General features: G+C 38.9%; 1 protein-coding gene across 2 annotated transcripts; it reads left to right on the top strand.

Annotated features, from left to right (window-relative positions):
- Positions 1-251: 251 nt before the first annotated feature.
- LOC140235157 (nudC domain-containing protein 2-like) lies at positions 252-13,029 on the top strand. Of its 2 annotated transcripts, XM_072315194.1 has the most exons (6): positions 252-339; positions 4,095-4,311; positions 8,170-8,218; positions 8,920-9,071; positions 10,708-10,834; positions 12,830-13,029. In XM_072315194.1, the coding sequence occupies exons 2-5, from the start codon at positions 4,129-4,131 to the stop codon at positions 10,783-10,785; spliced, it is 462 nt and encodes a 153-aa protein (XP_072171295.1). In that variant the 5' UTR covers positions 252-339; positions 4,095-4,128; the 3' UTR covers positions 10,786-10,834; positions 12,830-13,029. The 2 variants fall into 2 exon arrangements, with proteins under 2 accessions (XP_072171295.1, XP_072171296.1); XM_072315195.1 differs by lacking the exon at positions 10,708-10,834.
- The last annotated feature ends 1,173 nt before the right edge of the window (positions 13,030-14,202 follow it).

Here is a 14,202-nt window from a genome sequence, read left to right as displayed (position 1 = left end):
GACATCCAGAGCCTTTTTGGGAGCCGACAGAGCCTTCCCTGGGCCGAGTCGATGATAAAGAGCGCCATCATTACACGTGCGTGCATGCTCTCTCGTCTCTCATCTCGCTCGCGATCGAGGGATCACAACATTCAACATCCAACCACAGTCTACATAAAACAGCAGTGCTAGTAGTAGAGTGGACGTAGGTGCCTATCCTACTGGTGTTACATGCCTACCACATTACATAACACGGACACGGATCTCGATCGTATGCAACCAACAAACGTTTTTTTCTGACTGAACCTTAGGGGCCTATCAGTTTGATGAGTTGGTGCTTCTGAAGAGGGAAGGTTTCAGGTAAACGTTGTCCATTCCATTTCGTTGAAGATTGTGAAACTGCACCTAGACCTTGCGTGGGGGAAGCTCAATTAGTGAAACAAGCGGCTTAGCCATTTAGCCTGATGTAGGCCCTAGTAGTAACTGGTTAGTACAGTACATGAGTAGTACAACTTAGTAGTGATACTGAACAGAAGGGTTATGCAAACTAGCTAACATGAAATTGCCTGCGTGGGCCTGGGCACACACATCTCCTGAAATTGTGCATTGGCACAATAGTATGGTTAGCAATTTCAGCGCTGCCAACATTAGAAACTAGTTGAGAATGAGACTCCCATAGGCCAGCCAATGCTATAGTTTAGGAGTCAAAATGAGTGAGATACTTGATACTTGATACTTGATACTGTAATCCCTCTCGCAGCTCCAAGAAGCTATACTGGGATGAAACTACACATGTGTGCCATTGGGAGGTGCCATGGTGATGATCTCTATTCACAATAAAAGTGTGCACTGTGCGAGTAAAATCTGAATGCATCCTCCTTTTAAAGGATGAGTGATCCAGAAGAAGGCTGCAAGGTTGTAATACATGGGAGAGCAGCTTCTCTGAATGTTGTTATGGTGGTGGCATGTACAACTTGACTAGGCAGGCGGTTCCAGATCCAAATTGTCCTTGGAAAGAATGAGTACTTGAATGCATCAATAGTTGTCTTGGGTATGTTGAACTTGAGGTCATGATCGTTCCTTCCATAGTAGGTTGCAGGGGTAACCGCTGAGGGCAATGGTAGGCTTACCACTCCATAGTGGATTTTGTAAAAAAGTGAACATTGGTCCAGGAGTCGCCGGTGGTGTAACGTGTTCCATCCGTGTGCCGACACCAGACGGGTAGATGATGTAGACCATCTGTAGTCACCAGCAACAAACCGGGCTGCTGCCTTCTGCACTTGTTCGAGGCTGCTAATGGACGTCAAGGTGTGAGGGTTCCAAACCTCAGAGGCATACTCCAGTTTAGGCCTAACCAATGCTGTGTAGGCTCTACACTTCACTTCCTTTGAGCATGATGGCAATGTTCGGCGTATAAGTCCCAGGGTCTTGCTGGCCCTGCACCTGATGTTTTGACAGTGTGTATTCCAGCGTAGGTCAGGTGTTACAGTTACTCCAAGGTATTTATACTCCGTAACTCTTGGAATGACACCATTCTGAAGGTGGTATTTGTAGATTTTAGGATTGCGTTTTCGAGTGATTGACATTACTCCGCACTTCTTGATGTTGAAATTTATGAGCCACTTGGATGACCATAATGATAGTGTCTGGAGATCTTGTTGTAGAGTGTTGTAGTCATCTTCTGACCTAATTTCCCGATAAGTCACACAGTCATCAGCATACAGACGGATGGGTGACGACATGCCATCCTGGATGTCGTTGATGAACAGTAGAAAGAGGGTAGGGCCAATAACAGAACCCTGCGGAACTCCTGATGAGACCTCCTTCCACGATGATTTGGTTCCATCAACGACTACAGCTTGTGACCTATCAGCCAAGAAAGCACATATCCAGTTGAGAGACTCTCCAGTAATGCCATAATAGCGTAGCTTAATAGAAAGTCGCTCATGTGGCACCCTGTCAAAGGCTTTCTGGAAGTCTAGAAAGATGACATCAGATTGGCTGCGATTTTGGAGTGTCTGAGACCAGTCATTGACAGCAGAAGTGAGTTGTGTTGTAGTTGATAAGCCTTGTCTAAAACCATGCTGAGAGTCTGCAAAGATGTTGTTTACTGCTATGTGCTTGGATAAGTGACTCAGCATGATATGTTCCATGACTTTGCAGGATATACAGGTTAAGGAAATTGGACGATAGTTGGAGGGATCACTTCTGTCACCAGATTTGTGGATTGGCGTGACAAATGCTTGCTTCCATTGAGGCGGAATCACACCACTGTCATAGCTTTGTTGGTAGAGGAAGGACAAGGCTGGTGCAATCTCATGGGCTATAAGTTTATATAGCCTAGGTGGTATCTCATCTGGTCCACTAGCCTTTGACGGGTTCAGCTGTTGAAGTTGCTTCTCATGAACATGCTTGCATGACACACATCAATAGAAATGCATGCAAATGAAATAGGATCTAAAGTTTTAGAATGAGAAAGGACCAAAATGAGCATGATGAGTGAGTCTCACTCTCAATATTGACAATAATGAGTGAGAGTTCGCAGCCCTGCAATTAGACAGAAAGATCCGTCTGTCCGAATCATGGAGTCTTTTATTTTTTTGCCATTAGGGCCTAACGCTCCTCCGTAGGAGGGGATCCGTGAAGCCAGATGCAGTCTCCGCGGAACATTCCCTGACGGACAGATACAGACCGATCTTTCGGTCAACCCTGCAATTTACTGTTAGGCTTACATTTGATGTAAATATACTGAGGTAATACTAATACCGTTAGATCCGTGTAAACTAGAAATTCCGGGGCCTGGCTGTGCAGTGTTTCACAATTGATGCCACTGGATGGTAGTAACTTTAACTTACATTGTATTGTAGGTTAGGTGTCTATGCATTGATGTGATGTGAATTTATTATGTGACTGTAAAAAAAAAATATGTGAGATTGCACAAGGCAGTCATAGCATTTTAAGTTTCCACTCATTTGTTGTCTTGATGTGATACTCTGACGATTTGCTTTGACCCTGCATGTATCAATGAATTCTTTCATTGCAGATGCACAGACTGTAACGAGCAGTGTCTAGGTCTATACACATCACAGCCCTGTCGCTGTAAACAAGTGTTGCGATGGGAGACGTTGTGCTTCGCACAGCGTCTGGTCGGGCTACACAGACTGCTGCTTTATGTTTGTAATTTAACGTAGATCACCTAGGTCTAGATTCTACTCGATCTAGTATTAAATAGATCTAGGTTTAATATGTCTTTATGCAAGTTAAAACAAGCAAACAATCAAAACACAAATAAACAAACAAAACAAAACAAACTAAAAAAGAAAACACCAAGCCATCTAGCATCTCTTTCCATCTTTGGTATTGAAACACTGTAAATATTTGTAAACATCTTAAACACAAGTTTCCATGTTTTCCATAAAGAACTGAGAAGACCCTTTCTCCTTTCAGAACTGTCAATCTTTCCCCCCCCCCCCCCACATTCATGATAATGTGTTTATAGTGATGCAACAGAATCATCCATGTGTTTCCAAGAATGATACTTCATGTTTTGCCAGATGTGTGTGGTGATGTATTTGTATTTCAAGGGACAGATTTAAAGGGATGGTATGGTATTGGTTGAGGTGAGGATTCAGCTTTTAACTTTTTGTGAGATATAACTTAGAAACCACTTTATGAACTGTTAAAGAGCATACAATTCTAAGAGGAATTCAAACGTATGATGAAAATCTGTTTTGAAATGGCTGAGATATCCAAAAGCAAAGTAAAACAAAAGTGACCTACCTTTTATGAGGATCACTTTGTGTGGGATATCTCAGCCATTTCAAAATCAATTTTCATCAAATAAACTTTGAATTAATTTTAGAATCGTATGCTCTTTCTTATTTCATAACAGGTTCCTCATTATCTCTAGAACATCATCATAAAAAAAATGTTGGAAACCTGAAGCCCCATTTCAAGCAAAACTGTACCATCCCTTGAATGATAAGTCCACAAGAATATGTGTGCACATCATGAACATGAGGGGAACAAGAAAGTAGGTTTTTACTTTGATCACTTAATTTAATTTTAACAATGTATCTATTCATTTTTTTTTTCACATGTAAATCTCCTCATAGGTTCCAGCCACCCTAGACATTCCTGGGAGAATCAATGTCAAACTTTGACGAGAAGAGCGGGGTTGTCCCCTGCCTAACACCATGGGGCTTGTGGTACCAAACTGTGGATGAAGTGGTGGTTGAGATCAATGTACCTGAGGGCACAAGGTCAAAAGCAGTCAAGGCCAACTTTGGGATCACCAGCCTCTCTGTCTCTGTTGCCAATATCAACATTCAAGTAAGTTAACTCATGGTTTGATTGATTTCTTGGCAAACAAGTAGAAGGAGGAAATACCATGTGCAATTATTGTGTTAAAGGCAGAGTGATAACAAATACAGCAGCACTGTAATCAGGATTACACAAATTTAACATATAATCTGAGTTAATTTTTTTATATACGGGAGAATGACAAATGGCATTTCCAAATTTGAGATAATGTTTACAATAAGATACCAAGTAAGCTCAATGAATTACTAGTTTGCAATGTCTAGTACATTCAGTTCTTCTACTGTTTCCAGTAATTTCTGTCAGAAAGCACAGATTTATTTTAAGTGTAGAGAGGGGAGTGATTGATGCTTAGCCACAGTCAGCAATGGGAGTTTCTCTTTACTCAGTACTTCCCCATTTAAGGCTGTCTTCGGTGGCACTAAAAGCTGGCCATCTTTTTTACAACAGCCTGGGGTGGTATTCTGAGACCGTTTTATCTCTGTTGTAAGTCTGTTGTAGCAAATCGGTATTCTGAACACCGTTTTATCTCTGTTGTAACTTGTGTTGTAACTTGTGTTTTATCTTGCGCTCTCTTTGCCTGCGCATACCATTGTCTTAGGGTATGCGCACGCGCGTACAAGAGGGCGCAAACCTGAACACCCATTAGATTACACGGTATTCTGAAAACTGTTTTATCTTCTGTTGTAAGTCATGCTCCGTGCAAATTTATGCTTCTGAGATAAAACAGGGTGGAAGGTGTTTTAACTCCGTTGGAACTTTCATTTCAACTTCTGTTTGTATATAGTGAGATAAGTTATTAACTCAGTATTGTGGTATGCGAGTTCAAAATATAAAAAAATACAAAATATAAAAAAAAAATGCATGTACAGAATGGCAAAAGATAAAGCAGTTTGACAAAATGTAAACTCATTCCACAATACAAAATTTGGTAACAGTAATACGCGTAGCATATTATGCACATAGGTAAAAACACAAACACATGAACAGAAAGGTTACCGGCACCGCCGGCAGTTTGCTTAAAGCACTAAAACACAAACTCACAAATACAAAACTTCCTAGTCTATACCAAGCCAGAGACTTTCTTTATAAAAAGTTTCCTCTGAATTATACTTAATTGTTAAAATAAGTAAAAGTCATTTAACTCCATTTATGGTACCGTTTATGATTATTCATCTTTCAAACTATTAAACTTTTATGATTTTACTGTCTTCACCAATAAGAATTCATTTTGAGTACTTTTATGTGTTTCAAAAGATATTTCTTAAGTGCTTGTTCTCGGAGAAGTTTCAAAAAGCAGACATTGGATATTAATTTTTCCCAAATATCAGGAACTCAATTAGATCTAATCTTCTGAATGCCGTGAGTGCCGTTAACAAACAATAATAGTTAACAAAACACAATAAGCGTGACATTTCCCATCCCTCTAATGGACAATCATGTGCAAATAATAATAATAATTATTATTATTATAAATGATAATAACATGGTATTGCAAGGACCTATTTATTAAGCGTCTAGTTCCCCATAAACCATGAAATTTGGATTCCTCTCATAAACGACAAATATCTTATTAATTTCTAAAAAAATTTTAAATAAAATGACTCAGTTTGAGATAGCTTTTTGAATCCCCATACTGCACGAACTATACGCCAAAATCTGTAAGAAAGCATAGGTATGATCAAGCTTCTGTTGTTACTTTATTTATTCTCTGGCTCTCTTTACCTGCGCATGCCATTGTCCTATTTGTGCGCACGCCAGAGAATGAGCGCTTGTTAAAACGCGCAAAGTTAAGCAAGGCGCATTTGCCTAAGGGAGCAATCTTATTGGTTGAAATGTCTTAGATGCTACTTCTAACATTATTTCCTATTGGATATTATTGTTGCGATGGGCGTGGTTTTCATGACTTACAACACCGTTAAAACAGTTTTCAGAATACCGATTTACAACTGTTTTAGCGGTGTTGTAACTCACAGACTTACAACACAAGTTACAACACAAGTTACAACAGAGATAAAACGGTGTTCAGAATACCACCCTGTTTTCTTTCTAGCTGGCAGTGAAGCTGGTGCTTTTAACTTCTTTACAATACTGTAAAAGTAGAGATTGTGGCTCAGTTGGTATTTTGTGCTGGGCAACCTTCTTTAACTTTAATTGTTTCATTTTCTGAATAAGGGTACTTCTGTACATGTTCTTTTCTCTCCCCCAATTATTTGCTTGGTTTTCATTACATTCTCATTCTCATGTCTGCAGAATTTACACAAAAGTCCATTGCACAAAATACTTACAATAGTCCTTACTGTAGGTGATGCTACTGATAAGTATCCATGAAATGGCTAATACTGTTTTACTGCTGACCCTATAAGAATTATTATTATTATTTTATTTTTATGCCTCCGCCATGAAGTGGTGCCGGAGGCATTATGTTTTCGGGTTGTCTGTCCGTCCGTAATCATTTTTGTAGACAGCGTAACTAAAAAAACGCATTACATATGTATGAGTGGGCGAAGTTGTGCCTATCAACTTTTAGGTGCACATGCTCAAGGTCAAAGGTCAAATGCTCAAAATTTCACTATTTCCCCCATATCCATGCAATGCCTGAAGGTATTTTCTTGAAACTTTGTTTATATATGAACTACCAAATAAAGATTCTCCAGAGAGATTCTTGGCTCATGAGGTCAAAGGTCAAGGGTCAAAGGTCAAGTCAAAAGGTTGAAATTTAACGTTATTCTCCATATCTTGCAAATGGTTCAAGATATCTTTGTGGAACTTAGTATACAGTTGAACCTCTCTTATCCGGCCTCCCTTTATCCGGATCTCTCTATTATACGGACGCAATCTCGCCGTGATTTTTTTTTTTAATAATTACGGGAGGAAAGGGGGATTCCCAGCTCCTTGAGAACTCCTACACAAACGCACATGAATTACATATTACTTCCAACATTAACATACACCTCTATTTTGGGGTCTGTTACAGAGTGTAACAATGAAAAGGTTGCAGTATACACATTACTACATGTGGTACTACATGGGCTGCATCAGTACATGTGTATGTATAGTACATGTATAAAGCATTGAGTCTCCCGTATCCGGCCAAATCCCTTATCCGGATGAGCCCCGGTCCCGACTTGTCCGGATATGAGAGGTTCAACTGTATATGCATATAGGCAGTGATTATCTAGGGAAGTTAGGGGTCATGAGTCAGATGTCAAAGGTCAAGGTCAACCAGTCAAAGTGTCACTACTTCGCTCATATTTATGTAATGCCTGCAGGATTTTTTCTAATTCTGTGGGAAGTTTCTTGCCAAAAGGTCAAAGGTCAAAGGTCAAGTGAAAGTGCTAAACTTCACTTCTTCCATATCTCGAAAGTAACTCAAGGTATCATCATGAAACTTATTACATATTTATGCATGTTCTACCTAACAGTGATTCTCTTTTGAAATTTGAGGTCAAAGGTCAAGGGTCAAAGGCCAGGTTTAAATGCTAATATTTTACCGTTTAATACCGGTAGTGAAATTACACTTTTTCCCCATACCTTGAAGATTACTAAATGCATAAACTTATGAAAGGGTCAAAAGCCAAGTAAAAATCCTGAAATCCCCAAATACCTGCACTCTGACAGTTTAGTCACTCATCCAAATGAACCTAGTTCAAAGAAAGTGAACATTCAGCACATTTGTGACAAATCTGTAATTTTAATATTTTGCCAATTATGTGAAACTGTCATCACACACTGTCAAGACATTGTACTATAGACCTATTAGAAGAACGATGTATTATGGCGGAGGCATACCAGTCGCCGTAGCGACATTTCTAGTTAAGTTATGTCATAACTTACACATTTTATTTTTTTTTTTTTGTCTCAAAACAGGGGACTCTGTATGATAAGGTCATTCCAGATGAGTGCCTGTGGAGTTTGGGTAAGTCATGCTCATTTGTTCCATGTAACCTCATTTTGTAAATGAAACCTACACCCCCTTTTGTAAACATGAGCAATTTGTATGCCTCCACCCAAAAGGGGGCTGGAGGTAAATGTGTTTGGGTCTCCTCTTTCTCTAACTGTATGTCCATCAGAATGTTTCTATATAAAATGCCACACTGCAAAATACCTCATTGGTGCAAAAGATAAAGTGTGTATGTGTGTGTGTGTGTGTGTGTGTGGGGGGGGGGGTGGGGGTGGGGGTGGGGGGACTGTAAGGTCAAAGGTCAAGGGCAAAGGTCTCCGAACATTTGCTAGAACATAATATTCCAACCATAACATCTGCGTTTGTACCATGATAAGAAGGCTAGAAGAGATGTGGGGGATATGTATTGTACGCAATGGGAATACAAGTCATAGAAGGCTGTGTACAATGAAGTTCATTTGCATGTGATGAAGCAATATCGGCAGAATGCAGTGAGTCAGAGAAGATGAAGGATTCCCTGTTGACTACTTGTGGAGATCAAATAAATTGCCCTATAAGTATTTATCAAATTTTAGATTGGAGTGCGAGCATCCTAAGGCAGCTGTTATTGTGATCACTTTACTCTCCTGTAGTGAACAGTGCAGTTGTGTCGTGTCTGTCTAGATCTGTCTTGTCTGTCAACTTCTGTCAATCTTGGTTTTCATTGGCCAATGCAGAGGACAGAAAGTTGGTGAGGTTGGTCCTGGTGAAGTCCCATCGGCACGCTGAGAACTGCTGGAAGTCGCTGCTGAAAGGTCAATACGAGGCTGACCCCATGACCTTTGACAGGATGGAGAAGAAACTGACGTTGCAGAGGTTCCAATATCAGGTGGGTTCTCCAGAATGTATGCACATTCGTACTAGGTGTTACAAAAAAAAACATTTCCCACTTTTGATTCTTAATAGTTCAAAAACTATATATCACATAACATTGACAGTGATATGAGCAGTAGCTGAATAGTGTACAATTTTGTTGGAGGTAATTTAAAAATGATAGCGTAAATCAGTTTCAGTAAATTCAAGATTTATTTTGAAGTTTGGTGTTCAGATTTTGCTCTGTTTTCAACCCTCTGTACAAAATTTTGATTTTGCACAGGGTTCAATTGGTGTGTATAGCAGTGTGTGATTAACACCCTGACAATGGTCCTGAACAATGTCTGGGATTGGAATGCTCTATTATTCATTAGAAATTCCTCTATCACAGCTAGTCTTTATTCATCCTGAAATGTAGTTATGCAAGCACATGAAAATGTATGCTTATTTTTTCATGTGTATGCATTTTGCCCTTTGCCATGACTTCAGACTAGCAGTGCCCAGGGCAATCCATCATGAATTATTAATAAAGCATTCATGTGCCTTGGAGCAAGAGTCCAGAAGCGTAGTCAGTAGAGCTCTGAAAAGGTTGTATTCGTGGTATTCATGTCTATTGTTCAGGGTCATTGTAAACACACACTCACATACACGTCATTGGTTCTTGTGCAAAGTTCAATTTTGTACAGTGGGTTCGAATTCGACCAAAATCTGGAACTTAACTTTAAAATTATTCATGAATTTAATGAAACCGATTCAGGCTCTCATATTCAAATCACCTGCAACTAAATTGTTACACTATTCAGCTATTACTCATATTAATGACAGTGTTATCTAATGTATAGTTTTCGAACTATTAAGGATCAAAAGTGGGAAATGTTTTTTGTAACACCTAGTGTTTATGCCATAATGTAAAAGGGGATACTTTTGCGCGACTAATTTTTCGCGCTCGGCCCGGTAAGAAGAGTTTCGTATGTTTTTAATTCCGCAGAATCAAGACAGTAAGGACTGGAACATATAGCGTGCAAAAATATTTGCATGCTTTTATTTTCGCGCTAGTTCCTGGTTGCGCGAAATGCGCGAAAATTTCCACTTTTACAGTATGATGCATACCAATTTCTGCAAATAGAGGGGCCTCGGCATAGTATCCCATGTTGAAAAACCTGTTGTTTCTCTAAAATCCAGTGAAAGTTTTCGTGATTAATAAGCATTGGAGAAGAAAGAGGCAGATTTGTTTTCATTGTTTGTCATTCAGGCATACATAATGAATGGGAGAAGTCATCGTTGATGAGGATATTCTAAAGTTGACAAATTTGCATGCATGTAAAAATTTGAAACCATGAAGTTAATTTTAGTATGTTGTTGATACAAAATGTAGAATATGAGCCCAAAAGCTATGCATGTACCTTCATCTCTGGCTTGCCAGGGTTACAATTGGGAGATGCCAGTATCAATAGAGAGCACGCCAGAATTTAGACTGGGATGTATATGGCACAAATTATTTACAACATACACGCTGTATGAATTACCTTGTGAGGAATGGGGGGGGGGGGGGGGGGGCTTGAATGAATTCAGAATCACACCTAGATCTAGAGGTACACAGTGTGGGTTATGTGTTTCAAATGGACAATATGTGATTTCTACCCCTTCCACAGCACCCAGGGTTTGACTTCAGCAATGCGGATATATCAGGCAATTATTCTGGAGGGGGTCCCAAGTTCGACGCCGACTAGCTAGGCATCCTGGTGGGGGGACAGATATAATTCTGCCTTGTAGCTGAAGGTTAGAGTGTTTTCCCATTTTGGGGGATTTTTTTTCCCCCCTTGAAATACCTCCCATTCCAGATTATTAGCATGTTCTCTTTCATTCATCTTTCAGTGAGAACATGACTAAATGTGTTAATCATTTCCTGTTATACCAATTTTGTATAGAAACACTGCATAGTTGCCTATCATCTCTTCAAATATCCACTTCTGTGCTTGGTACCATACCTAAAGAAGTTCAGCATGTCTGTATGTTCAGCAACATAAAGTCAGCATGCTAAGTTGGCTGTCTGATGCAATCTGAATGATGTACCAGGTAATAGTGACACCAGCTCTGTAACAAGCGTAATGACATCACAACTTGCATTCATGCAAATGTACTTACTTGATTATGAATCTGTGGGAGTCGGCAGTGTGACATTGATAATGTGTTCAGGGATCCTGACAGAACCAATGAATGCAGCTGCTGCATTTTTAATAGAAATCCTAATTTTTTCAGGCACTGGGTAATTCTGAGAAAAGTAGAACTGCATCAACAGAGGGGATGGCTTATAATTAATTTCAATCTCCTGGTGAATACAATAATGGGTACAATTTTTTTATGCCTCTTGACTGTACAAAGTGTTGATCCAAACAAAGGCATTTCAATGTGATGTACCACTATTTTAGGTGTTGAAGAAAGCAATGTCTTCTCTTGTCTACAAACTGCTTCAGTATTACTGTCTCGACTGAGTTGGCACAATGTACTGCACAAACATGAAAACATGCATTTATGTCGACCTTGTTAGGTAAAATTCTTGGTACAACAACCTATTTTCATTAGAATCATTGGAACAAATATCTGTAATTTGTTAACATTTTTTTCCAACTGACATAAAAGATACCTGATATTATGACCAATCCTTCCAGACCCAAGGACCTCTTTATGCTGAGTATCCACTTTGTACTACTTTATACAAAAAAAAAAAAAAAAAAGTGCTGCTGCTGGTTGAAAAAAAAAAAGAACCCAGAAAGATCAAGTCAAATTAGAATGATGTACGTTGTATTTTTTTTTTTTTCAGTATGATGCTGCCAAACAATCACACGAACATCCCATCGCAAATCTCCCACAATTTGACTTGCAGACCATCTCCACAGCTATTGGCAATTCACTTTTGTCATGCTGATCGCTTACATTTTTGCTTTCTGATAGATTTTATCTGCCTGAGCGTGAAACATATTACTGCTATATGTGTCTTCTTCTTTTTTTTTTTTTCATTTTAGATAATTAGTATATTATCTGTGTGAAAGTAGCTGTTTTCATTATCTAATTTGATTTCTTCACTGCTCTGCATCCAACCAACAGCAAGTTTTGACTGACTGAAGTTATCAATGTGACTTACATGAACTGAAGTCAACCTCATTTTCAACATCTTGTAGAAATCATACAGTTGGCCAGGGAATCCTTGACTGACATTAAATGAAACTCAGTTGATATTATATATAAACTCAAAAGTCTTTCTCACAAGTGTAATTGACTCGTGCAAGGATGACTCGAATGTTATCATGTGGCACAATATTTCTTATGCTCTGTTAGTCGATCTTAATCAAAATCACTTTGAAATACTACTTTCTCCTTCTACTTTCTCCTTCTACTACTTTGGATGTATCGAAATGAGAATGAAAGCATTACTTGCAGCATAAGCATTGTGTGCATGTTTCATATGTTAGAATTTCTATTGTAAACCACGTTGTTACTTCTTTTCGTGACAGATTCTCGCTCTCACGGCTTTGATTCTTCCAAAGCAGGGGAATCTGGTTGTAATGTGGACCTAAAAAGTATGACATTTACCATGTTTTATCAGATTTCTCACTGTATCAGCTTACAAAAAAAAAAAAAAAAAAGAAATATAAAGAGTTAGGACCTGTAATATCACCTTGTAATGAGAGAGTTTTGGTGTTTCTCTGTTTAACAATTCTATGTTGAAAATTGTTCACATCCATCTTAGAATTTTGATTCCTTATTTTCTTGCAGTTTGTTGACCAGTACTCTTGATGTGGTCTCTGGGATCAGATTGGGAAAGAGGTACTCGTCCAGTTCTTGGAAGACGCGACAACATCAATGAAGAGACGAGTGCCTCCTGGTTTCTTGACATCCTCTGTGAGATGGATAGCATCCTTAATGAGAGCATTCCCTTCCCTTCTCTTCCTTGTCAACTCATGAAAATAAAAGTTTCAAGAATGGATGAGATATTTGCAGCATACAACAAAAAAAAGGTGTGAAAAACGTTACTTGTGTGTTTGCATTATTGAATGTTTCATTGGTGTTTCACGACTGTGCTACCCTGTCATCAAGCTATCTAGTCAAAGAGGCTCCACAGAAAGATGGAGCCTTCTTATGTGAGACATCTCTGGAGATTGTTGGAAAATTACAGTATTACAATTTATGAAATGACTCCTTGTATAGTGTGCACATCCTGACACCGAGAGATGATATTTGAAATTTACCATTGTACACCATGTGTTCCTAGCCCTGTTTCACTACAGTGGACTGCAATTAGGAAAGTAAAAGACAAACAGAGTATTAATATGGCTTGACTCTCCTACATGTTATATTCCAGTAGTTACTCCCTACTTGCAGCTACACATAGCTTTTGATTGAAATGGACCCCTTGCTTTTCCCCACATAATGCAGAGACTGCAAAAAGATATGAGACCCTGGATAATTGTGTTTACTACCACTGTCATCATTTGCAGTTGGTGATCGCAGTTTCTCTAAATTGTTGCTTGTAACTTGGATGTTTAAATTACAGACACTTCAGTATTATTTAAAGTGTATGGTTTTACTCTGCCTTGATGTGGTTGATAGAATCACTTTGAAACTTTGAAAATTTTTGAAAGTCTTAATACCTCGTACTTCAAGTTCTCTTTATGGATGTGCATGATGTAATGAAAAAAAAAATGGAGACATTTAAAAAATGATTCAATGCTGTGGAGCAATTTCATGAATGGCATCATGAAAAGATTCTTAAAAATAGATACTTTTGGTTGTGTTCTTGGTGCATTCACAGCATACATTTGAATATTCACATATGTACCTCCAAGGGTTTGATAACCTGTATTCCCACATAATTTGATTTGTGTTATTAAGAATCCAGATTACCTTGATGAAAAGCGTATACAAAGTCTGTGACACTGAGCTATTGTTGCATTTTGCCACTTTTGGGGTGATAACGGGGATATGAAGAGGCTGTTTCTGCAGTATTGATACACTCCTCATGGAACTGGCTGAGTATAACTATGTAACATGCATGTGGTTGAAATGAACTCCTTGTATGACAATTCCATTGCTAGAAATACAGATGTATGCCTCGAAAAGGAGATTGAGGGAGGGAAGAAATTGATTGA

This window comes from Diadema setosum, chromosome 11 (assembly GCF_964275005.1).
Source record: "Diadema setosum chromosome 11, eeDiaSeto1, whole genome shotgun sequence".
NCBI classification, from domain to species: domain Eukaryota; kingdom Metazoa; phylum Echinodermata; class Echinoidea; order Diadematoida; family Diadematidae; genus Diadema; species Diadema setosum.
This window is presented reverse-complemented; position numbering and strand designations above follow the sequence as displayed.